Source organism: Schistocerca cancellata, chromosome 6, assembly GCF_023864275.1.
Source record: "Schistocerca cancellata isolate TAMUIC-IGC-003103 chromosome 6, iqSchCanc2.1, whole genome shotgun sequence".
Taxonomy (NCBI): Eukaryota; Metazoa; Arthropoda; class Insecta; order Orthoptera; family Acrididae; genus Schistocerca; species Schistocerca cancellata.
In genome coordinates this window covers 107315651-107341643 of record NC_064631.1, presented here as the reverse complement: position 1 = coordinate 107341643, position 25993 = coordinate 107315651, and the positions used below count along the sequence as shown (strand labels likewise).

At 44.1% G+C, this 25993-nt stretch overlaps 1 protein-coding gene and 1 pseudogene across 1 annotated transcript in view; both read left to right on the top strand.

Moving 5' to 3' along the window:
• Positions 1 to 25993, top strand: part of LOC126088177 (retinol-binding protein pinta-like) — a 153763-nt gene that overhangs the window by 83852 nt on the left and 43918 nt on the right. The window contains exon 3 of the mRNA XM_049906301.1: positions 18892 to 19141. Coding sequence (XP_049762258.1) covers positions 18892 to 19141 — 250 coding nt within the window. The remainder of the gene's footprint in view (positions 1 to 18891; positions 19142 to 25993) is intronic.
• On the top strand, positions 17210 to 17327 carry LOC126089852 (5S ribosomal RNA; annotated as a pseudogene).

Below are 25993 nucleotides of genomic sequence, written 5' to 3'. Positions count from 1 at the left end.
CGCTAAGTGTCCAAGAGCTTCGGTCAAAGTCCTTGCAGCTACAGTTGCGACTTCTTCCCCAGCGGGACTCTCCCGTTCTTTGATAGGGTATTTCAGTGTCACGGACTCGTTCACAACGGACAATTCTACTTTTCTCTTCCAGCTGCGCATTGCACCTCGCGCAAATAGGCCGTAGGGACTCCCCTCTTCTGTAGGTAGACTAAAACCTTTATGTCCGGGTAAGAACAAAATTGTCGCAGTAAGACTGCAGCACAAGAGTTGGGAATGCCGACTGTTGACCTCGTCGTTCCCGTCGCGCTCGCCACCCATCAGCTGACAGCTGTGGCCGAGCGGTTCTAGGCGCTTCAGTCCGGAACCGCGCTGCTGCTACGGTCGCAGGTTTGAATCCTGCCCCAGGCTTGGATGTGTGTGATGTCCTTAGGTCAGTTAGGTTTAAGTAGTTCTAAGTTCTAGGGGACTGATGACCTCAGATGTCAAGTCCCATAGTGCTCAGAGCCGTTTGAACCATTTTGAAGCCACTCATCAGGAAGCGATGAACCAGCCAAAGCTAGTCTCAGTGTTGCCAATCAGAAAGCATGGGCTGGGAGAGAGCAGGAGCCCGTTGCCCAACTGATGGGTGGAAGCGACACAACAGCAACAGCGGCACCGACACCAACACCACTCACACCATCGGCGAATACACTAGACATGCCCTCTTATCGCTGCCACGACCCTCCAAACCGGAAGTGGCGATCCTGCAGAGGAACAACGAAACGAGGAAGCCGGACCTTGGCAGTTGGTAACTCCAAAACGCAAACAGCAGCAACATACTCAAACAAGTGCGCCCAAAGGCTCACAAGGCAAACGCTGAGTGCTTATTCCAACACTGGTTCCAAGTACCAGTAGCATGATGGACCACACAAACAACCCTGCAGCAGCTCAAAAACAACATTACACAGCAGCTACACAGGACACAATAGCCGCGAGGGATTAGCCGAGCGGTCTAAGGCGCTGCAGTCAGGGAATGTGTGGTTGGTCCAGGCAGAGGTTCGAGTCCTCCCTCGGGCATGGGTGTGTGTGTTTGTCCTTAGGATAATTTAGATTAAGTAGTGTATAAGCTTAGGGACTGATCAAAATGGCTTCAAATGGCTCTGAGCACTATGGGACTTAACATCTGAGGTCATCAGTCCCCTAGAACTTGGAACTACTTAAACCTAACTAACCTAAGGACATTACACACATCCATGCCCGAGGCAGGATTCGAACCTGCGACCGTAGCGGTCGCTCGGTTCCAGACTGCAGCGCCTAGAACCGCACGGCCACCACGGCCGGCGGGACTGATCACCTCTGCAGTTAAGTCCCATTAGATTTCACACACATTTGAACATTTGAACACAAGAACACCGACTGGCTTCCAACTAGCTCGTCACTTCATCAGGGAGAAACACTACAGACCAACTTTACAAGAACCTGACAGACCAGCATACTCCACGGAGGAGAAGACTGAGATGATGACCTGAACACTATCAGAGTCATTCAAACCGAATCTCCTTCCGATCCAGCATTCACACTTGAAACGGGAGGCCACACGACTTGTAACACACCCCACGCATGATGAAATAAGAAGTATTAGTACACATGAAATACACTGAAGCGCCAAAGAAAATAGTATAGGCATGCGTATTCAAACACAGAGATATGTAAACAGGCAGAACACTGTGCTGCGGTCAGCAACGCCTATATAAGACAACAAGTGTGTGGCTCCATTGTTAGATCGTTTACTGCTGCTACAATGGCAGGTTGTCTAGGTTTGAGTTTGAACGTGGTGTTGGGGTCGGCGCGTGAGCGATGCGACACAGCATCTCCGAGGTAGTTGTGAAGTGAGATTTTCCCGTACGACCATTTCACGAGTCTATCATGAATATCAGGAATCCGGTAAATCATAAAATCTCCGACATCGCTGCAGCCAGAAAAAGATCCTGCAAGAAAGGGACCAACGACGACTGAAGAGAATCGTTCAACGTGGCAGAAATGCAATCCCCCGGCAAATTGCTGCAGATTTCAATGCTCGGCCATCAACAAGTGTCAGCGTGCGAACCATTTTACGATATGTCATCGATATGGCCTTTCTGAGCCAAAAGCCCACTCGTGTATCTTTGGTGACTGCACAACACAAAGCTTTACACCTCGCCTGGGCCCGTCGACACTGACATTGGACTGTTGATGACTGGAAACATGTTGCCTGGTTGGACGAGTCTCAAATTGTATCGAGCGGATGGACGTCTAGGGGTATGGAGACAACCTCATGAATCCATGGACCCTACATGTCATCAGGGGTGGAGGATCTGTAATGGTGTGGGGTGTGTGATATGGGACCCTTGATACGTCTAGACACAGCTCTGATAGGTGACCCATACGTAAGTGTCCTGTCTGATCACCCGCATCCTTTCATGTCCATTGTGCATTCCGACGGACTTGGGCAATTCCAGCAGGGTAATGCGACACCCCACACGTCCAGAGGTGCTACAGAGTGGCTCCAGGAACACTCTTCTGAGTTTAAACACTTCCGCTGGCCACCAAAATTCCCAGACGTGAACATTATGTGCGTATCTGGGGTGTCTTGCAATATGCGCTTCAAAACAGATCTCCATGCCTTCGTACTCTTCATGGCGTCATTTCTCTCCAGCACAACTTCACACATCAGTCGAGTCCATGCCACCTCGTGTTGCGGCACTTCCGCGTGCTGGCAAGGGCCCTACACGATATTAGGCAGGTGTACTAGTTTCTTTGGCTCTTCAGTGTAACATCGGTTTTTAAGCATGCCACAGCTAGAAAGGGTCCTGATCATGATGGTATTCAAAACTGTGTGCTCCAAGTGTTCACGGATAAAGCTATTAAGTAAATTACAAATATCGCGAATGCAGTCCTACAACACTAGCAGTTGGAAGGTGGCCAAGGTCCTGATGTTCAGGAAGCCAGGACAAAACCACAAAAGTACCGACCTATCAATCTGCTGTGCTCGCTCAACAATTCTGTTGAGAAGGTGATTCTCACATGCCTCATTAGACACTGCACCACCAATAACACCCAGAGACCGGAGTAATTCGGACCCAGCAATCACCACTCGACAACGGAACTCCACCACATAGCAGAACATATTACACACGGCAACAACACAAAAAACTACATCTACATATATAGTCCCCAAGCTATCTTACGGTGTATGGCGGAGGGTGCGCTGTACGGCTACTTGTCATTTCTCCTCCTGTTCCACTCGCAAATAGAGCGAGGGAGAAACGACTGTCTGTACGCCTCCATATGAGTCCTAATTTATCGCATCTTATCTTCGTGGTCCTTACACGCGATGTATGTTGGCAGCAGCAGAATCGTTAGACAACCGGCCGATGTGACCGAGTGGTTCTCGGCGCTTCAGTCTGGAACCGCGCGACTGCTACAGTCCTGCCTCGGGCATAGATATGTGTGATGTCCTTAGGTTAGTTAGGTTTAAGCAGTTCTAAGTTCTAGGGGACTGATGACCTCAGATGTTAAGTCCCATAGTGATCAGAGCCATTTTAACCATTTGAATCTTTCGACAGTCCGCTTCAAATGCTGATGTTCCTGGATACCGAAAAGGTCCTCGATCGTCTATGGCACAATGGTCTCATTTGCAAAATCAGCAATGCTGATTTCCCTTACGAGCTCATACACTCATATCTTACCAAGAGACATTCAGGGCAAACAGTCAACATGACATGGTATACAAGTGGGAGTACCTCAAGGCAGCGTCCTAGGGCCCTTCTTGTTTGATCTCTACATCAATCACTTTCCAACTGCCCAAAGCAGGATGGTAGCCATCTATGTGGATGACACTGCCATCCTAGCGCAAGACTGGAAACCATCAAACATTAATTCAAGATTACAGGCAGCACGATTTGTCGCAGATAGCACGAAACCGCTACTTGTTTACTACCCGCGCAGACTACTGCAAGAGCTTTTTTGTACTTGTTTCGGCACATTTTTCCCTCTGCCCTTAAAACCTGTACCATTCGTTCGCTTTTTGAGCACTTCTATCTACTCAATGTGCCCGTATTAGTGCGTAATTCTGTCCAGATGTACGGACAACATCACAGCCCCGCATCCCGTGAACTTGATAGTAACCAACCAAGTGAAGTGACCGTAGAACTTCTGTGATGGTCACCATGCAAGTGTGGGTGTGGAGGGCTCCACTTAATACTCACAAAAATGTGGGCTTTAGTTTAGAATGGTAGTTCCCCTCGAGTGCTCGGGATTTCCCCTACAGCACCTACCCGTAACCACTACCACTGCTGCTCTCCCTTCATGTGCCCTGCTAACTGCCCCTCCACCAGCCACCGTATTCTGCACAGATTCTACATTGAAGGGGAGTTTGTTTCTCTCCTGCATCCCATCTGCCTCACAGCATACCCTGTCCGCTCTCTCCGCTCCCCGCTCGCCAAATGCCAAACAGTGTTGCCAAATTAACTTTTTCAGAGTTTTTAATACCATTTACCTGGTAAATGAGTGACCTAGCTTGTATCTGGAAGTATGGCTGTTTCACAGTCATTGGCTTTCTTTTCCTTGACTATAGGAAAATCCAGGTTGATTAAAGGAAAATTATTTGTATTCAAAACACGCTTTAATATCCCATGAAAATTTACTATTAAACTGAATTAAAAGCACAACAAAGCAAACTAAATCTCTGTTGATGTGAGTTCCAGGCTATCAAAATACACATACACAAGAACAAAAACATAACTACATAGCATAAACAGTTGAGAGTATTACTGGAAATGTTGGTGCAGCACAACTGACATAAGCAAAGTATTACAACTTCGCAATAATGAAGGAAGCGGTTTTAAGCAAAACAGACTTTTATTTATGCAGGATGAATCAGAAGTCATATATTTCACAGCTGCGATAAGCGATGTGCCATTGACTGAACTGAGGAGAGGAACAGCAAACTTCTTTTACTGCAGTAGTTTGCTAAGGTGTCAACCTCACTACAATGCACAGATGATTTGGATAAAGCAACACTAAACATAGGTTTCATGGATATAAATTAACGTTTGAATTAACATGTAAAGTGACACATACCATTCGTTTGAACCTTTAAAAATGCAATATCAAGAATATGTGATTCATAAAGTGTTGTACATTCATAGTAAACGTTTATATTACTGTAATATCCAGCAAATTCAAAAATAATAAAATAAATACAAATTCATGGTAGTCTGTTACACAGTATAATTATTGCTAAAATAAAGCTGGACTTTACACCCCTGATTTTATTTAATCTTTTCTGCCTTCTTTTTGCAAATACGTGCAGCTTATTTCATTTTAGAGATTTGGCAACACTGATGTGAAGTTATAGGTCCCGAGTAGTAGCGAGCGAAATGTTTCCCGGTGCACCGCAGAGCTAAACAGTTTGCGAGTGACGCTTTATACATTTCAGAAAGCAATATTTTTATATGCAAATTTTTAATGTTCGTATCGAGTGGAAGAAAAAAAGATACTGTCTCAAAACATTGCTTTAAAAACAAGCAACATTTAGGGCCGGTTCGAGGACGTTTTTCCACTCAAGTGAATTATCGTTGGGCGTTCGTCCCCGCACCCCTTTCTCCTGGTACATTTCCACCCATGTTACACTTCGCTATTGATTGAGGTATGTCCTATAAAGAAATCTTGCAGTTGTGGCGCCTTTGGCGCCCATTTCAGCTTGGCGTCTCAATCGGCGTCTTGCGTTGCTTGGGCCTTGGGAAAATTTAGAACAGGGGTGTCTACCGCGCAGCCCGTGGGGGTCACGAGTCTCAAAGCAAGTGCCTGTGTAGCCCAAGAAGTGAGCATCTAACACACGATCGATGAAAAAAAATGCAAAAGATCTCGTTAATGTGAATATTTTCAGTTTGAAATGCTATTCTCTCATTGAGCCATTCGTTTTTTTATTTATATTGCTCAGTGGCTATTGTTGGTTGTAACCATATTACGTGCGGCCCAAAAATATGCGTCCTCTTCCAATGTGACAAGAAAGCAATAAAATAAGCAAATACCGCCTCAAGAGATAATATCCAAACATTACTTCTGAAGAAGCTGACATAAAAATACAACCAATTACTAAGAGGAAATATAAATATATACTGAAAACCTAATAGTCGAGGCTACCTATTGGTGACAACAGGTCACAGTAAATGAGGTCACGAATTCAACCAATGCCAGCAGTAAAAGACAGAACAGAAAATTCATTGAGCACTATTAAAAACATCATACAGATCCTACAAGGTTTAACATCTAGGCTCTGCAGTGCCCTCGCCATTATGGCAGTAAGATAACATGGACATCTTAAACAGAAACCGAAATTTTGCAGAGCGAATGACGACGCTCCGTGCTGCGGCGCAGCTGCAGCCAGCGGCCTTATTGTGACGTCCGGTCCCAGCGCGCCAGCGCGCATTATCAGTCCCGATTGCGCAAGAGACCGGATGTTAATTTTCAAGCAACACGGGCCTAGTAATACTAGGGCGCTAGAGACCGGATGTTAATTTTCAAGCAACACGGGCCTAGTAATACTAGGGCCCGTGTTGCCCGGATTTGAATGCCCGCCACGATTTGAGTCGCGCGCCACAGGCGACCCAGCCAATCAGAAGGCACGCGGCAGCCGGCGCAGCGGCTAAGTCCGCTTCAAGGTCACCCGCCTAGCGAGCAACCAAGAGCGGCACGGCCACCAAGTTATAAGTGATTATTGTTTTTAATTTAAAAAAAAATCTCACGGGATAGATAAGGATGGTTCTCGGGTAAGTGGATCAATCTTTATTGTCTACAATACAACATACAGTCACCAGTAATCTTTATTTTACAGTTTCCATTGCCAACTTTAGCCCATATAAACAGGTAACCGTCAGCATTTAATTTCTTCTTTCTTCTAGTACTCAACACAAATGGCATAGATGGAACAAGCGTGCCATATGAAACTTTAGCTAAGAGTCCTGTTGTCTCAGCTATACTCCATGTTTTCCAACATAAAATGTTAGCATCTGGAAATGCTTCAAGGCCACCATAATCACAATGATTTCCCCACACTACAGCAAGTGTGAGCCATGTACTACCTCCAAAGAGAGCTTGTACATCACAGGTGAAGTTCAGGCGGAGTCCTCGAAACACATTCGGACCTCCAATCAGTTGTTGCTTATTAAACTGTCCAGCCAAGTCAATATCAATTGCCTTCAATGCACGAGACACAGGAACGCTGCGCCGCAAGCGACGTCGCCATGCACGCCATTGCACCGAAGAACAATGTCTTGGCTAGACATACATCCTGGCTAGTATCAGCTTGTACCTTGTTAGCACTCCCTTCCCTGGACCCAAGTGTCAGGAAGCCAAGTGCTGTCTGTTCGCCCTGATAGGGGGCGACGAACCGTGCTGACAGCGAGCCGCCGCAAGCCATATCATAGACTCCACTTCTTTCCTGTGTGGATTCCCCTGGTCCGCCGATTGGCTGCCTTCTCAGATACTCTCTTCCTGTACAGCCTTCTCGCTGGCCGTCTTCATACTGCTACCTCTCCGCGGAGCTAGGGACGGCAGTTATCAGTGAAACAACCTGTTTTCGGTTATGTAGATTCTTGCACCACAAGGAAGCAACACAAATGCACATGTGGATTAATACGGTACTTTATTTACATGAACTGAAAACATTTATTTGAACAGAGGCCCTGTTTTGTGGTACAAGCTCATCAGTAATAGCTCTCTTGCAGACTGATGTGATATCAATATTGGTAATCTTGCTATTACAAACTGTAGTTTCTCACTGCTGGTAAAGTACGATTCTGATTGAGGTAAACTAGTCCCACTGTAGTCACTAATCTAGTCGATATGTACTGCCGTAGCCTGTGACGAACTAAACCCAGTCTGTGAGTAAACTGGCAGATGCCAAACTGAATGACTGAGTGAGGTTAGCGGCGGCAGCCAAAATACGTGCTATCGAGAGGGCGTTGGCGGCATGTTGCTTGTGGGTGTGTCTCTGTGCCTCTCTCGTGATAGGCGCGCTTCATCCAGTGCCTGCTAATCGCTCTTCGCGCTTCATCTTTGTCGACCATTGTCCTGGTGACAGCTTAAGCCAGCACAGGTTATATCATTTTTCTCCACACAAGTTTCACCTGACTGTTAAAACCGCACAAAATAACCGGTTTCTGTTTTTTTCCTGTTTTTTATGTGATAAACGTAGAACTCGAACAAAGGTTGGAAAATTTTGACTCTCTCAATTCCAAGATACATAAAATCAAAATATTAAATTAAATAGGTAAATAAAAAATTTTGTCCACCCACCATCCGCTGCTTTTCTCGAAAAGTGGTAAGTGGCTGAATTCTAAGAAAAATCGCCAGTATTCTCCTACTCATTCTAAGTTTTTGAAACTGCACAAAAATGATGTTATTGGGGATCATACCACTATTTGTAGATTATGAGTAGTCAGTACTAACGAGTGAAAACTGAGGTTGAAGAACTCTATTTTTTAATTTGTCTGTTTTCGAGGGCTACACGCAGACAAACTCATATTATGTAGACACATGCAACATATCAGCTACTTTCTATTTTTATTGTGTATTAAGTTTTTAATTTATTATGGCACAATACTTTTCTTCCTCTTTTATTATTTCATAGAAACACCAGACAAATCTTTAATCTTCTAAAGCAGATGAATGATTGTACTTCATCGCTACGCTACTTCCTAAAAACATTTCCAGACTAGGGTCGCTGCCATTATGCAATATAACGGAAGTCTGGCGACGACAGCGAGAAACTGCTGTATAGACAATGTGGGGGCAAGTCTTGCACTTGATCACTGCAGTTAGCATGCATACCTCAAGGCACAACACACGGCAACAGGTAGGCCTTCATTATTGTCTCGGCAGTGCTGTGCCAACTGTCATGTCATGTGATTGTTGCTCGTTTCTGTCGGTGTTTTATTAAAACAGCACACTGATTACTTTTCCTGTTTTCTGTAATAACGCAGTAATTCAAACCGATGAAAGATTTACTCTGAAAAAATGATTTAAAAACGCAAAATTTTAGAGGTGCTGCTATAGCTAATTGCTATTTTAGTTTTTCCTCAGTTATCAGAAAAAATAGCAAACAGCAGTTACAACACAGCCCAAGCAAATAACGAAAAATACAGCTACTGGTTTAAACCAGTAGGCTTTTCCTATCCGCAGGCTGAGCCTCCTTTGAGCTCCCACGTAGTGGAGCTAGCGATCGACTACTATGCTTCGGGTGGCTTCTGCGCGACCCGTTGACAAGTACCCACCCCTGCAACGTATCGAATTTTTCTTAACAATTATTTCGCAGCACAACTTACCGTGGAACACCCTTAAAGGCTTTTCAGACAGTTTGTGACCACCCTGTATAACAAGAAAAAGTTGTCAGCAAAAATCTCTTAAATTCTTGAGTGTCTCACTTCAAATTTTTATACAATAGTCTAATAAACATTCAGACGGACGTATGTTATACATTTTGTAAACAGTGCACAGGTTTGCTGTTAAAACCTACTGTGAGACAGAAAATGCTGTGCTATGTTGCGAAAATATTCGGTTTCGTTTTCTTTTTCGCATTCAGTTTTAACTACGGCAGCAGGGTGGCCAACCTTTTCGGCAGGCGGGCCCAATTTTTGAGAGGATGTTTCCTGCGAGCCGCATTAAAAATTTTTGTTTTGTGAACCAAAACAAGCAAGAAATATTAATTTTTGTAAAGAAAATAAAACAGATCTGAGGAAAGAACATTTATTATACAACGTAATGAAATACAATGTTAGTGGAAAGTCTGGCTTTGTTTGACTGAACTAAGTGCTTCAACATTGATGTCAACTGAACTTGTTGCTGCACGTAAACAGTTTTCCAGATGATCATCAGTAAATCGTGTTCTCATTTGTGATTTAATGTAATTCATCCGACTAAAAATCGATTCACACACGTGTCTCGAAATAAAGAAATCATTTTTAAAGCAGGTTTGTAAAACGCTGGATGTTTCCTCTTGTTCAAATATGTCTTATAGAACTCTTCCAAATCAATGTGCTTAAATTTCTCTTTTAACTGAGTATCATATTGCATTTCGCAGCATTCCATTTATAAATGACCCGGTAGTGAATTCAAGTCTACGGAAAAGGGCGTATCAAATACAGGAGGAGGAACGCAATGTTTCTTAAAATCTTGAAATCGGTTTTCGAATTAGTATTTCAAGTCAGATATCAAAGAAAGCTGGTTGCTTTGACAGTGTAGGAAAATGTGTGAAGTTTTTTGTTCGTAACTGTTGTTTCCAAAGCCCAAGTTTCATTTAGAATGAGGAAATAAGATCATGCATGACATTAATTAGCTCATCTTTGGAGTCGAGTATTAACATAATTTAGGTGGCTTGTTACATCGAATCCTGCCTCGGGCATGGATGTGTGTGATGTCCTTAGGTTAGTTAGGTTTAAGTAGTTCTAAGTTCTAGGGGACTGGTGACCTCAGATGTTAAGTCCCATAGTGCTCAGAGCCATTTGAACCATTTTGTTACATCGAACAAGAACGCAAAGTCGGAAAGCCATTCTTTATCTTCGAACTCCGGGAGTCCCTTTGACTTGCTTTCAAAGAATGATTTATTTCCTGCTTCAAATCACTCTTTTCAACATTTTCGCACAAGTTAGCCATCTTAATTTTGTATAATAGCATATGTTATCATGCTCTGAATCCAAACACTTCAGAAATTCTTGGAACTGACGGTGATTCAATTCTTTCGACCTAATAAAGTTCACTGTTTTGGCAACTACGTTGATGACATAGTCCATTTTGAGGGACTTGGCACATATATTCTCTTAATGGATAATGAAATGAAAGTTTAGCATCGACATATTGACTATTTTGTGGGTCTCGTTTTCACCCAACTGAACTATACCTTAGTGTTTCCCAGCCATTGCTGGACCACCATCCGTTGTTAGCCCCGATAGGTTGTTAAGTTTTAACGAAAATCTACTTAACGTCGATATAACTGCTGCCAACAAATCTCGTGACCTCCCGATATCCTTAAGTGGATACAAAGCCGCTAATTCTTCTGTTTTATTAAAATGAGCATCATCATCTCTCACGTAAATCGTCACTTGTGATAGTGATTTTTTTCAAACAGGAATATAGGCGGAAATCTAAGGATAGTTGAATCAACGAACTGAGATATTCCTATTACAATTGGATATGAGACGAAAGACGCTTGATGGAATGCCCATTTGGGGGTTTTACGTGAAATAAAAGCTACATTTTTCTTTCATATGAAACAACTCCACGGGCCAAAAATTACCGTGCCGCTGGTTGGCCCCCCAGCATTAGACACATTTTTTCTCCCATATATATTCTGTCTTCTATTGCACAATAATAAAGAAAAAAAGTATCTTCAACAATGTGCAGTTCTGTTTTCTTAGCCGGCCGATGTGACCGAGCGGTTCTAGGCCCTTCAGTCTGGAACCGTACGACCGCTACGGTCGCAGGTTCGAATCCTGCCTCGGGCATAGCTGTGTGTGATGTCCTTAGGTTGGTTAGGTTTAAGTAGTTCTAAGTTCTAGGGGACTGATGACCTCAGATGTTTAAGTCCCATAGTGCTCAGAGCCATTTGAACCATTTGTTTTCTTCCTCGCAGTCTGTTTTAACAGAATACAGGAAAGTTATTGTGCCTGTCCAGACAGTTACCTACGCTGAAAGTCTGGTATGTGCCACAAGCAGACTGGAAACTTGGGAAAAAACTTGGGTATTGATGGCATTTATGGGTATTTATGACACATAGGTTTATGATTGGAATTCTATTACCGAATCTGAATCGTCCGTAGCTTTGATATCCAACTCACTTGCAGATTAAAACTAGCGAAGTACCGGTATTGTCACTGAAACTAGTATTATCACAGATCCAGCAGCAAGTGGTTCAAATGGCTCGGAGCACTATGGGACTTAACATCTGAGGTCATCAGTCCCCTAGAACTTAAAGAACTACTTAAACCTAACTAACCTAAGGACATCACACACATCCAAGCCCGAGGCAGGATTCGAACCTGCGACCGTAGCGGTCGCGCGGTTCCAGACTGACGCGCCTAGAACCCGCTCGGTCACACCGGCCGGCCCAGCAGCAAGAGAGGTCTCTCATATCCCAATGAATTTTCCCATTCATATCAAACGACTTCACTTCCCAATCTAGATTTTGTTGACCGTAACAATACACGAGAATCAATTTCAGAAAGAAGGAGAAGAGACGATAAAAAGGGGAGTGGGAGGTAACTGATATAGAGAGGGGGAAGGAGAAGATGGAGAGAAAGAGGGAGGGGGAGGAGATGGAGAGAGATAGGGGGGGGGGAGGAGATTGACAGATCAGGAAGGGGAAGGAGGTTAGGACGTACAGTATATCCGCTTATATTTAGCAACTGCGCAGAATTGCCGGGATCGCTAGTCGCTTAATAAAGGCAAGTCTTTTGGTCCAGATTGTACACCATTTACGTTCCTGTCAGGATATACTGAGGTAATAGTTCCATGTTTAGCAGTTATATAGAACTGGTCACTCCACGAAAGATCCCAACTTGAGGGCTGGAAAACAGCACGTGTCATCAATATACAAGAAAGGAAACAGAAAAATGATTCAAATGGCTCTGAGCACTATGGGACTTAACATCTGTGGTCATCAGTCCAGTAGAACTTAGAACTACTTAAACCTAACTAACCTAAGGACATCACACACATCCATGCCCGAGGCAGGATTCGAACCTGCGACCGTAGCAGGTTCCGGACTGCGCGCCTAGAACCGCTAGACCACCGCGGCCGGCAAAGGAAACAGAAGTACTGTAATCCACTGAGTTTCAGATACGTATCACTGACATCGATTTGCAGTAGAATTTTGAGGCAATACTATGCTGGAACATTATGAAATACGACGCAGAAAACGGTCCATTGATACATAGCACGGTTTCAGAAACATTGTTTTTGTGAAACACAATTGACTTTTTTTTCTACGCAAAGTAATGACTGCTATCGACAGGGAACCTCTCCTTGATTCTACATTCCTAAATTCCCGTAAGCCTTTTGACACCGCTCCGCACAAGCGGGTTCTAATCAACCGGGGTGTCTGTGCAAAATGGCTCTGAGCACTATGGGACTTAACATCTATGGTCATCAGTCCCCTAGAACTTAGAACTACTTAAACCTAACTAACCTAAAGGCATCACACAACACCCAGTCATCACGAGGCAGAGAAAATCCCTGACCCCGCCGGGAATCGAACCCGGGAACCCGGGCGCGGGAAGCGAGAACGCTACCGCACGACCACGAGCTGCGGACGGGGGTGTCTATGTATTTTTATTTTCTCACAGATAGATCACAGACCTCAGTAACTGACGAAAATGGTTCAAATGGCTCTGAGCACTATGGGACTTAACATCTGATGTCATCAGTCCCCTAGAACTTTGAACCACTTAAACGTAACTAACCTAAGGACAGCACACACATCCATGCTCGAGGCAGGATTGGAACTTGCGACCGTAGCGGTCACACGGTTCCAGACTGAAGCGCCTAGAATTGATGGAAGATCATCGAATGAAACAGATGTGCTCCCCAGAGAAGTGTTATAGGCCCTCCTCAGCTGTTGCTAATCTATACAAACGACTGACGTTCTTTGCAGATGATACTATCGGTTACCGTCTAGTAAAATCATCAAAATCAAAAGCAGCTGCAAAATGATTTACACAAAATATCTGCGTGGTGCGAAAAGTGGCAGTTGTCTCTGAATAAGGAATAGTGTGAGGTCATCGATATGAGTACCAAAAGAAATCGGTTAAATTTCGTTTACAGAATAAATCATACAAATTTAAGACTGTCAGCTCAACTAAATAGGTAGGAGTTAGAATTACAAACAGTTTAAACTGGAACGATCGTGTAGATAATGTTGTGGGAAAGGCAAATCAAAGACTGCGTTTTATCGGCAGAGCACTTGGAGGACGCAACAGGTCTACTACATTTCTCCGTCCTTTGCCAGTTGCTGTGAGGTATGAAATCCTCACAAGATGGCATTTATGGAAAAGATCGAAAAAGTTCAAGAAGGGTGAAAGTTGGACGTCTATGATTATTCTGTGTGTATGCACTAACTCTTGAGTCAGAGATTATTATTATCGCGAGTACTAGCGAGCGAGCTGTTGTCAAGGGGAGTCGGAAGTTGGCAAATGCAGAGGGCGGTGTAGAGAAACCGCGCGACATTACAGGTCGCAGCCTGCAGTGATCGTGCTAGTAGCGCCGGAGGAGACTTCGGTATTAATTGAGGATTTTTTGGTAGTTTGCCTTTTCTTTGCACGTAGTTGTTGGTTGCTTGTGCACTGGACGGATTTTGTCAGATTTCTTTATGAACACACTCAGAGTAATATTCGTATCTTTGTTGAGGCCAGAAACGTGTTTATTGAGCATAGACATTGTGGAATAATCGGAAGTCTGTGTAAAGTTTCTCAGAATTTAAATCATCAATTTTCTGAATATAGTAAACTAAAAGTTTTTATTGTTTTTTTCATGTTTTTAACGTGTAACTGATTTCAACATTTAATTTAACATTTGTATTGGCTTCTTTCATTATTTAACATTTAATTTACTATATTCAGAAAATTGATGATTTACATGCTGACAAACTTTACACAGACTTCTAATTATTCCACAATGTGTACGAGGTGCGACAATAATGTAATGAGACTGATTTTCTTTGCAAGATGTGGCAACCCATCAGGCTTGCGTAGGCACAACATCTTTGACCTTGGTCTATAAGCTGTTTCTAGTCCAAGCGGCACATCGATGCAACTGCTCAGTCGTGAGTTGTGCTGTAATAAGTTAACATGTGTTTGTGTCTCTCGTCACGGAAATGGAACTGCATAATATTGCGCAACTGCATGCCATTTCTTTTTACGTTAAATTGGGTGAAAACGCGACGACAACTTATGGTAAACTTCAGACGGCTTTTGGAGAGGAGGTTATGTCAAGAGCTCAAGTTTTTCGTTGGCATAAAATGTTTAGTGAAGGCAGAACGAATGTTGAAAATGAAGACCGCAGTGGACGACCATCAACCTCACGGACTGATGTCAACTTGGCCAGGATGCGTAAACTCGTACGATCTGATCGAAGATTATCCGTGAAAATGGTTGCAGAAGAGCTGAACATTAATAGAGAAACGGTTCGTCTAATAATAACTGAAGATCTTGGTATGAGAAAGATTTGTGCAAAAATGGTCCCCAAAAATCTCACACTACGACAGCGAGAAACACGGAAAACTGTGGCAGCCGAAATCAATCCAGTACTGTTGAGCCGTGTTATCACTGGTGACGAAAGTTGTTTTTTTTTTCAGTACAATCCAGAGACAAAACGCCAAAGTTCGCAGTGGTGCTCAAAGGGATCACCCAGACCAAAAAAAGGTCGCATGTCAAAGTCAAAAGTGAAATGCATGCTTGTGCGCTTCTTTGATTCCAAGGGAATTGTTCATGAAGAGTGGGTGCCTCGTGGAGAAACAGTTAACCAATATTACTACAAAGAAAGTTTAGAAAGACTTCGTAAACGAGTTCTTCGTGTCCGTGCCAACATTGCTGATAATTGGATTCTGCATCACGATAATGCACCATCCCATACTGGTCTGTCAGTACAGTAATTTTTATCCTCAAAACAAATTTCAGTACTACCACAGCCACCTTATTCACCGGATATCGCTCCGTGCAACGTATTTCTATTTCCAAGAGTCAAAACGGCGGTCAAGGTACACCATTTCCAAACAACACAAGATGTACAAAAAGTTGTGACGAGGGTCTTGGAGGATATTACAGAAGATGAGTTCCAGAAATATTTCCATCAATGGTAGGAGCGCTGGAAAAAGTGTGTGCAATCAGAAGGTAACTACTTTGAAAGAGACGACACTAAACTTGACTAAAACGGTAAGCAACATTTTTTTTCACATCAGTCTCATTACTTTATTGTCGCACCTCATATACTCAATAAACACGTTTCTGGCCACAACAAAGATACGAATATTAGTCTGAATGTATGTATACATAAATCTGACAAAATCCCTCCAGTGCTCAAGCAACCAACAGCTCCGTGTAGCGAAAAGGCAAATTACCAAAATATCCTCCAGCGATGCTAGCACGATCATGTCAAGTTGCGACCTCTCATGTCGCGCGGCTTCTCTCCATCGCACGTTTCCTCTGACCACTTCCGACTCCCATCGACAACTGCTCGCTCGCTACTACTCGCGATAATAATATCTTAGACTCAGTGTATACACACAGCAGAATGATAGTCGTCCATTTTTCAAGGGTAGCTGGTCTTGTATTATGACGAAAAAGGGGAGTGTGAGTTATGGAAATCGTACGCGAGTTGAAATGGCAATCACTAAAGCAAAGGCGTTTCTCGTTGCGGCGAGGAATTTCAATCACCAACTAGCTTTTCCGAAGGCGAAAATATTTTGTTGTCTCAAAATTACAGAGGAAGAAATAATCATCGTAATAAAATAGGAGGAATTAGCTCTTGCACGAAAAGATTTAAGTGATCTTCCCTCACTTGCTTTCCGAGAATGGAACGGCGGAGATACAGAGTCTGAAAGTGGTTCGATGAACCTTCCGCCAAGCGCTTACGTGTGAATTGCAGAGTAGTTATGTGGATCTAGAACCCAGGTACACATCGCCAAATTGGGTTGGACATAATTGCCCCATCCAATCTATAGCTCAAACTTGGCGCCCACTTCTGTGTGGGCCACTTAAGGATACCCCACGTGGGACACACTTTGAAGATGAGGAGTGCGTGATTCATGCAGTGATAACAGGGCTGCGAGCACAGGTAAAGAGCTCTTACCAACAGGGAGTACATGCTCTTTCACTACGCTGACGCAAGGGCACTGAACGTGAAGGTGACTATGAAGGCAAGGACTACATGTGAGACAAATGTTAACTGATATTTTTACGAAATTCTAACTCCTAAGAACAAATATGTTCTGACAAAAAAAAATGTAGGACATCATTTGTTGAAAGATCCACCTATAACAATGGATGCCAACGCCACTGAATGTTTTCGAAACATACAGTTCAGGCACATGTGATGCGTGTTTTTAGCTCATCGGGTGATTGCGGCTTCCTGGTGCAAAGTATTCTACTTTTCTTTGTTACTGTCACCGACTAGTTTAGAAATACAATTCGATAGGTTAAGGAATTCGGCCAACGGCCTTGCCGCAGTGGTAACGCCGGTTCCCGTCAGATCACCGAAGTTAAGTGCTGTCGGGCTGGGCTAGCACTGGGATGGATGACCATCCAGTCTGCCGAGCGTTGTTGGCAAGCGGGTTTCACTCAGCCCTTGTGAGGCAAACTGGACAGCTACTTGATTGAGAAGTAGCGGCTCCGGTCTCGGAAACTGACATACGGCCGGGAGAGCGATGTGCTGACCACATGCTCCTCCATATCAGCATCGCAGCATCCAGTGACGCCTGTGGGCTGAAGATGACACGGCGGCCGATCGCCACCGTTGGGCCTTCATGGCCTGTTCGGGAGGAGTTTAATTTTTTAGTTAAGGGGCTCCGGAACGCCCTATACTTGCAATGTTAAAATAACGCTTATAAATTACATCTTTCCTCACAAAGTATTTGAGGTAGGAAGTTGAACTTTTTACAGATTATTTATTGGAATATGGGCTACAACTTAACACAGGGATTTTACAAAATTTTAGTTCACTTATTAAAGATGATTTTTTTTTCAATTGTAATGAAAATTCACAACATTTCTTTGCAATTTTTTATTTATATATTAAAAAATATACAGTTTTTTGGAAAAAGGCTGTGTTAAATTATGCAGAAGGTACTGTGTAACATTTACTGAAAGTTTGAAACAAATATGTTTGGAAGATCCTTAGAAAACATGTAATTAGTATGAGAAAATAAAAGTTTTGGGAATCGAGCGACAAAGATTGGATTAACTTTTTAGTGCATTCCAGGTCCATAGGATGGATTATCTTCATCCTCTGCAAACTCCTCCTCCAGCTTCCTCTTGTTCCTCCTCCTGTTTACTCTTGCTTCTATTTCTAGACTCTTTACAGCCCTGTCTGCAGCCCGAAGGCGTTCCTTGTCTAAAGCAAGCATCGCTCGTACCATGTTAGAATGTTATTATTTACAGTAATAACACATACCTTTGGCTTTCCAACATTTCTCCTTTTCTTAAAAGCCTTCAGAGGATTTCTAATAACTTTACTTTTACTCATTATTATACTTCAACAAAACAGAGACTCAAGAAACAGAATTAATTACGAATATTTTCGAGATAACGACAGAGTAAATAAACATGAAACAATCGACAATCACACCAGCGATATATATTGAACCATCACAGGTTAGCCACAACACATACTTCATCTCACATCACTAAAATGTACCTGATGAACACGGACGTTAATAATAACACCATTTGACAGCAGTTTAACAGCGCCACAGTGGGTCACGCCCATGTAGAACACATTTCAAAAAAAAATTAAAAATAGTTGTAGTCTTCGGAATTGAATAAATTATATATCTATTAAAAGGTAATAGTCTGCAGATTCAGAAAACGCAAAAAAGTACAAATTGAACTTTTTATGATTTTGAGCCTTTCCGGAGCCCCTTAAGGAACTCGACCATTTTGGAAGTGAATACGCATTATTTTTCAGGCCAAGCCAAAAAGCGAGAATTTTCGGTGTCCCATGTATAGGTCTTATGGGAGGCAGGTCTTGATAGGAGCGTCGTAAACTCCTATAAATCGGAACATCCCGCAAAAATCTGGACACCTGGCTAGACTATGTGGACAGAGTAGAGTGATGTCGCTTTTGTGTTGATCGTGTGCTTGTAGTTAAAGTGACTGCATTGTTGTCCAACAGCAAGCTGGTGACAATGCCGCGACTCACCAAGGACTTGCAGCGAGTGCACATAATGGCAGGCGTCGACCCGGACCCGTCCGCGATCTCGTGCGTCAAGTACGCGAAAGTGCTGATGATGCAGCTGGACATGATGTACTTGGATGACTGCTCCCTCGGGGACGTCGTCATCTGCGACCTGAACGGTGTCACCCTCGGCCACCTCCTCAGGATCGACATCAACGTCGTCCGCGCTGTCGAATTCTGCTACAAGGTACTTTCCGCATACTACTGTGTTTCTTTCCTCTGTAAGTACGAGTTTTATTGTGCATACATCGCATATGCATAGCAAATTTCAGTTTAGTATAATGGATGGAAGCTCTCTTTTAACATGAATGAATGAAATTTGGAAATTTGTGATAAATTTCTTTGCGACCAAACTGCTGAGGTCATTGGTCCCTAGGCTTATACACTACTTAATCTAACTTAAGCGAAGAACAACACACTCACCCTTGCCCGAGGGACGACTAGAACCTCCGACGGGGAGGGGGGGGGGGGGGGGGGGAGCCGCGCGAACTGTGACAAGGCGCTTTAGACCGCGCAGCTCAATGAATGAAAGGTAATGTCTATAACCAACTGAAAGAAATCTATAGCATCCTATTACAAAATCAGTGGTGAACATCTTGAACACGTCAGATCGTTTAAAGCAGTATGAAACGGAGTCACCACGTAAAATTAATAGTAGAGAAGAAATGATAATTAAATCAAGACCTTAAGCTGTTGACAGGCGTTGATATACGTCAACAGGGCCAGTTGAAAATGTGTGCCCCGACCGGGGCTCGAACCCGGGATATCCTGCTTACATGGCAGACGCTCTATCCAAATGAAACACCGAGGGCAAAGAGGATAGCGCGACTGCAGGTATTTATCCCTCGCACGCTCCCAGTGAGACCCACATGCCCAACTTAAAATGTCCAGACTGCGCATTACACTCATTACTCGCGGCAGACAATCTTACCGAGTCCCGTAAGAGCTCGGGCAATGCGTGTGCATCCGCACAGAAGAAGAAGGTCAATGGCCGGTTAGCTGTAACTATATGAAGATGGTATCTGTTCTTTCGGACATGTGCGGTAAGTGATTTAATTATCATTTCATTCTCGAGAGCTGCATGGTCAGCGATGGCATCTGTTCTTTCGGACATATCCGAAAGGTCAGATACCATCTTCATAATAGCAGGGAAGGCGAATGGAAAGGTTGAATTTTTCGGAAGGATTAATGGAAAGCCCAGTGCGTCTGTAAAGGAAATAGTTTGCTGTACGCTAGTGCGACCAATCTATGTTACATGTTGATTTTGACAGTCATTAGTATCGAAAAACACTATCATATTTGCCATTTTTGGGTCTGTATAACGATTTAACATCTGGACTGTGGTAAATATTCTTCATAAAATGTTTTCATAATTCTGAATTCCAAATGCCGGTGTCCATAATGATATCCTCAATGCAGTGTCTCCGTGGTCAGTTGCTGTCTGTGTTGACGTTTTTGGTTCTATAACAGTCTATGGGAGATCAAAACGTAATGGGAGTTACTTTACTGTTACACACGATGGATCGTGTATGTGGTATCTGTTCCTTCGGAAATGTCCGCAAGAAGAGACACCATTTTGATCCTGCTGCTACTACGAATCAAGACACAAAGGAATTAAAGACATTAGCTCCCAGAGGGCACTGATTTATATCAGTGGGGGTACAAACCTGCGTCTCCCGCTCACTAGGCAGATGAACTGACCACTACACCGCATCTGGACACAGTAGTCACTACAACTTCACGGACTATTCTAGCATTTACTCCCATCCATAAGAACGGACATCCTTTTGATTCTGCAGCCACTATGAACGAAGACACAAAGGAATTAAAGCCCATAGCTGCCAGTGTCTTGCAGCAGTGTTAACACCGGTTCCTGTCAGATCACCGTAGTTAAGCACTGTAGGGCTGGCCTAGGACTTCCATGGGTGACCATCCGGTCTGCCGAGCGTTGTTGGCAAGCGGGGTGCACTCAGCCCTTGTGAGGCAAACCGAGGAGCTACTCGATTGAGAAGTAGCGGATCCGGTCTCGTAAACTGACATACGGCCGGGAGAGCGGTGTGCTGACCATATGACCTTCCAAATGGTAGCGAACTTCTAAAAACAAGTTCACCACTCTCATAGCTTGTAAAAGCTGTATTTCTTTCACTGAAAACATCTTTTACAATTATATTTTTACCACCGGTAACTGCCAACTGCATCAAGCTTTATAATGGGTTTAAAATGGTTCAAATGGCTCTGAGCACTATGGGACTTAACATCTATGGTCATCAGACCCCTAGAACTCAGAACTACTTAAACCTAACTAACCTAAGGACAACAGGGAATCGAACTTGGGAACCCGGGCATGGGAAGCGAGAACGCTACCGCACGACCACGAGCTGCGGACATAATGGGTTTAAATTGAACCTGCATTCTCAAAGCAGGTGAGTAGAGAGCTCTGCGTCTCCAACTGCGAACGGGACAACATGGCTCATGTACACTACCTAATCAAAAGAAACCAGACACCTCTTAGTGAACACTAATACGGTGTGTCTATCTTTCGCGTTTACAATGGCTGAAATCTGCTCTGGACACTTTCAGTTAGGTGTCCGAAGGTCTGTGAAGGAGTGGCAGCCCATCCTTAATACATAGACGAAATCAGAGTAAATCAGAATTTTGACGCTGGGATCTGGAGCTAAGTTTAGGATCTAACTCATTCCAAATGTATTCAATTGGGTTGAGCTGGGCGCTAGGGGAAGGTTAATCCATTTCAGTGATGTTATTGTCCACACATCGTTGCCTCACAGAAGCTGCTGTAGGAGAGAGTGCATTCTCATGCTGATACAAATAATCATCGTCTCAGAACTGTTCCCTTATTGTTTGCAGTACAGAATTCTGTAACACGTGTTCGTATCATTCCACATTTAGCGTTTTCTTAACAGGAATAAGGTGACCAAACACTAAGCAACAGAAACAGCCCCACACAGTAGCACCACCTCCTCAATACTTCACTGTCGGCTCTACACATGATAGCAGGTTAACGTTCTTCATGCACTCGCCAAACACAAACCCTTCCACTGGACTGCCACAAAGTATAGCAGGATTCAACACTCCAAATCATTCGTTTCCAGCCATCCGCGATCCAGTGGCGTCGTTCTTGACATCATCTCAAGCTAGTTTAGCACTCATTGCCGAAATGTGAGGGTTATGAGGAGCTGCTCCGCCATTGTGCTGTCTGGAATGCAGGTAGCTCTTTGGTATTCACGAATGGTTGGTTCCGCTGATTTCATGCCACTTTTCTACTGCCACCCTCCGCTATTCTCGACGGTCCCTGCCCATCAGAGGTCTGATGCTCCTGGTTAAGCAGTGGTTGTTTCTTCGAGTTTCCATTTCACAATCACATCAGAAACAGTCGAGTTGGCCAGCAATAGAGCTGTTGAAATGTCCCTGATGGAGTTGTTACTCAGGTGTCATGATGTCATCGAATGACTAGCCCACATTCTGATTCTGCTGTTACTGGTGCTCTGTTGACAACACAATATTCCCCGCCGCATTTTATGCTGGCGGTTCCGCCTCTCGTGAAATGCGCAGGCCAGTTCCGGATTGCATAGGGAGTCCGGATACTTTTGATTATAAAGTTTACACTCTTCAGACACACCTAAAAAGGTCATTTTAATTTATGCTGAGGATAACAGCCCCAGTTACGTAGGAAACACACTTGACTTTTAATTTACAGCCCAAAATTTGAATTTCGCTCCAAAATTTGTTCTCGCCTTTTTTGAAAGGGGTATTGCCCTTTGTCAAAGGGGGGAGGAACTTCCTGGCAGATTAAAACTGTGTGCCCGACAGAGACTCGAACTCGGGACCTTTGCCTTTCGCGGGAAAGTGCTCTGGAAAGGGAGGAGTGTTACGGGGTGAGGTAATCCCATGACATTGATGATATCATGAATGACGTCGTCGATGGCGCGTCCCCTAGCTCACAGCTGACAACTTGCTTTCATAGAGGCTTCCTATTTTGGTGGACATCCAATTCAGTACAGAAAATTGTAATCCACATTGGTTAAATACTGGCAATCACTGGGACTAATACATATTTCATTTATCATTGGGGATTAGTTTTCATTTTGACTTGTCTTTCTGTTTCGGGTCTTGCATCAGTTACGGGACAGTTTGGGAAAAACGGCCGAGTAACAACATCTGGACACACACCCCTGTTCAGTCAGTCGCATGGACCGCCTAGGACACTACCACCTCTATCAATCGCAGCCAAGTGTGAGGTCCTGTCCAAAAGTTTAGTAGGCTCGCAGCCACCTAGCAATTAACTGCACGATTTTAAATTGAACCAAATTTCCCAACAAAAGACAGACTACATCGCCTTGTTACAAATAATGAATTATTTTATACTAAACTAAACTCTGTCCGAACAGGCTTTGGAGGCCCAACAGTACTGACCGACCGCTGTGTCATCCTGTCCACAGACATCACTGGGTGCAGATACAGAGGGACATGTGATCAGCACGCCGCTCTTCCGGCTATTCTCAGTTTTCGTGACCGGAGCGGCTACTTTCCAGTCAAGTAGCTCCTCGGTGGGCTTCACTAGGGCTGAGTGCACTCCGTTGGCAACAGCTCTCGGCAGACTGGACAGTCACCCATCCAAGAGTTAGCCCAGCTCGACAGCAGTTATCTTCGGTGATCTGATGGGAACCAGTGTCAAGGCCATTGGCTGATTTATTGTATAATATTTACAAAATATGGCTTTCCCTTTAATAGGAGTCTTTTTATTTTTGGTACTTGAAGTTACTTCAGCTCTCTCACTGTGCTAAGAAAATGTAATTGTACGTTATTGCGACCCATAGTTTCTTCCCGCGATTTCTCTGTTCATTCAAAATCTCCCTCCTCTCTAATGGATGGGACTGAAGAGTGACGTCGATACTTTAACAGCTCCTTTGGGGGAAGAACACCTCAGTATCGCTAAAATGTGTATGCCGCAAGATTACAGTAGTTTTTTTTTTCCGGCTGCACAGAACCCCTACCTAACCTCGCAGCCCTTGGCGCAAGGCTGCCGTTGTCCGCTCAAATGACAGTCTGTGACTACGGTTTCTTTCTTGAGGTCTGTCTCACACGGAGCAAGGTTCGCCACTAGTTTCCTAAACTGACTGCTCGCTGGCAGTTGGCGGAGGCGGTCACCTCGCCTGTTGAGCCTTTCACACGGTGTATGATTTCGCAGCGCGGAAGTTAGCTAGCTAGCTTGGCCCTTGAACAGCAAGGCGCGCAAGCCGGCCAACGGCAATTTTCTCAAACTATTTTAAAGAAACTGTCCTGTACAAAAATGTGATTCTCACACATCCCATAATTTAATTCGTCAGTTTCATGACAAACTGCCTATAATTACGTTAAAGGTTATATTTTTTCTGGTACTTCAGGATTAAGTAATTAAGTAATTAAGAATTTCAGTGAAAAACAGAGATCGCTAAGTACTTGCGTTTGGTGTATGTAAAGTCCTATGTTGCCATGTATGTAATGTCACCAGTCTTGAGGAAATGGGTTGTATTTCGTCCCGAAATCGCGCTCCAATGAAAAAACCACAATGAGATATTCACAGAATTCCTCGTATCAGCCCGCATCTCGTGGTCGTGCGGTAGCGTTCTCGCTTCCCACGCCCGGCTTCCCGGGTTCGATTCCCGGCGGGGTCAGGGATTTTCTCTGCCTCGTGATGGCTGGGTGTTGTGTGCTGTCCTTAGGTTAGTTAGGTTTAAGTAGTTCTAAGTTCTAGGGGACTTATGACCACAGCAGTTGAGTCCCATAGTGCTCAGAGCCATTTGAACCTCGTATCTCATAAACGGTTTCAGATGTCGAAACAATATTTTGCCAAATGATAGTAACCAAAGAGAAAATATTTCACCATATGGTTAATTTGCGAAACTTCCATATTTAGCACGGTATTCAAAGCGACTACCGTTTTTTTTTTCAGTGAAACAATATAATATTCATGCACCGTCGACAGCTGTTGAAACGAGAATTGCTGTGGTTTGGAATATACATATGAAGAAATTAGCTTATACTTTTATTACAATGAAATGAACACCCTTAGCTGCTTACAGGCGTTGACATACAACGGGGACAGATGAAAATGTGTGCCCCGACCGGGACTCGAACGCGGGATCTCCTGCTTACATGGCAGACGTTCTGTCCACCTGAGCCACCGAGGACACAGAGGATAACGCGACTGCAGGGATCTATCTCTGACACGCCTCCCGCGAAACCCACATTCTCAACGTATTGTCCCGCACTACATTCGTAGTGCTCCCGCCCATTATACTCATTACTCGCGGCGCGTTGCCGATTCCCGTAAGAGTTCGGGCACTGTTTGTGCATTCGCACAGAAGAAGAAGATGGTCAAGTGGCCGGTGAGCCTTAACTATATATATTTACTGAGATGGTATCTGTTCTTTGCCGGCCGCGGTGGTCTAGCGGTTCTGGCGCTGCAGTCCGGAACCGCGGGACTGCTACGGTCGCAGGTTCGAATCCTGCCTCGGGCATGGGTGTGTGTTATGTCCTTAGGTTAGTTAGGTTTAAGTAGTTCTAAGTTCTAGGGGACTTATGACCTAAGATGTTGAGTCCCATAGTGCTCAGAGCCATTTGAACCATTTGATTTGTATCTGTTCTTTCGGACATGTCATCGGTGGCTCAGGTACAGTCAGCCTTCAGCGGCGCAGCGGTTCGGACGGTGTTTACGTCCCTGCCGCGCGACCGCGCGAGAGGTGTTTACGCGGCGTGCCGCGGTATACATAGAACGAATCATGGCCTTGTCGTTCCGCAAATCGACACTGAAATTTAGTTTTGTTACCGAATATGCTCGACCAAAAGCTTACGAGATCGAACGTTATTTACGGGACGAGGTGAAAATCGAACCTGACGTTCTAGTTGAATACACTTATCTATAGTCAGCAGCGTGGTCTATGTCAAGCTCATACATGAAGCGGCATGTGACGAACTACTACTTCGACACCGACAAGGACTTCGTTTCTGTCATTCGGACGGGAATGTTGGAGCGGTAACA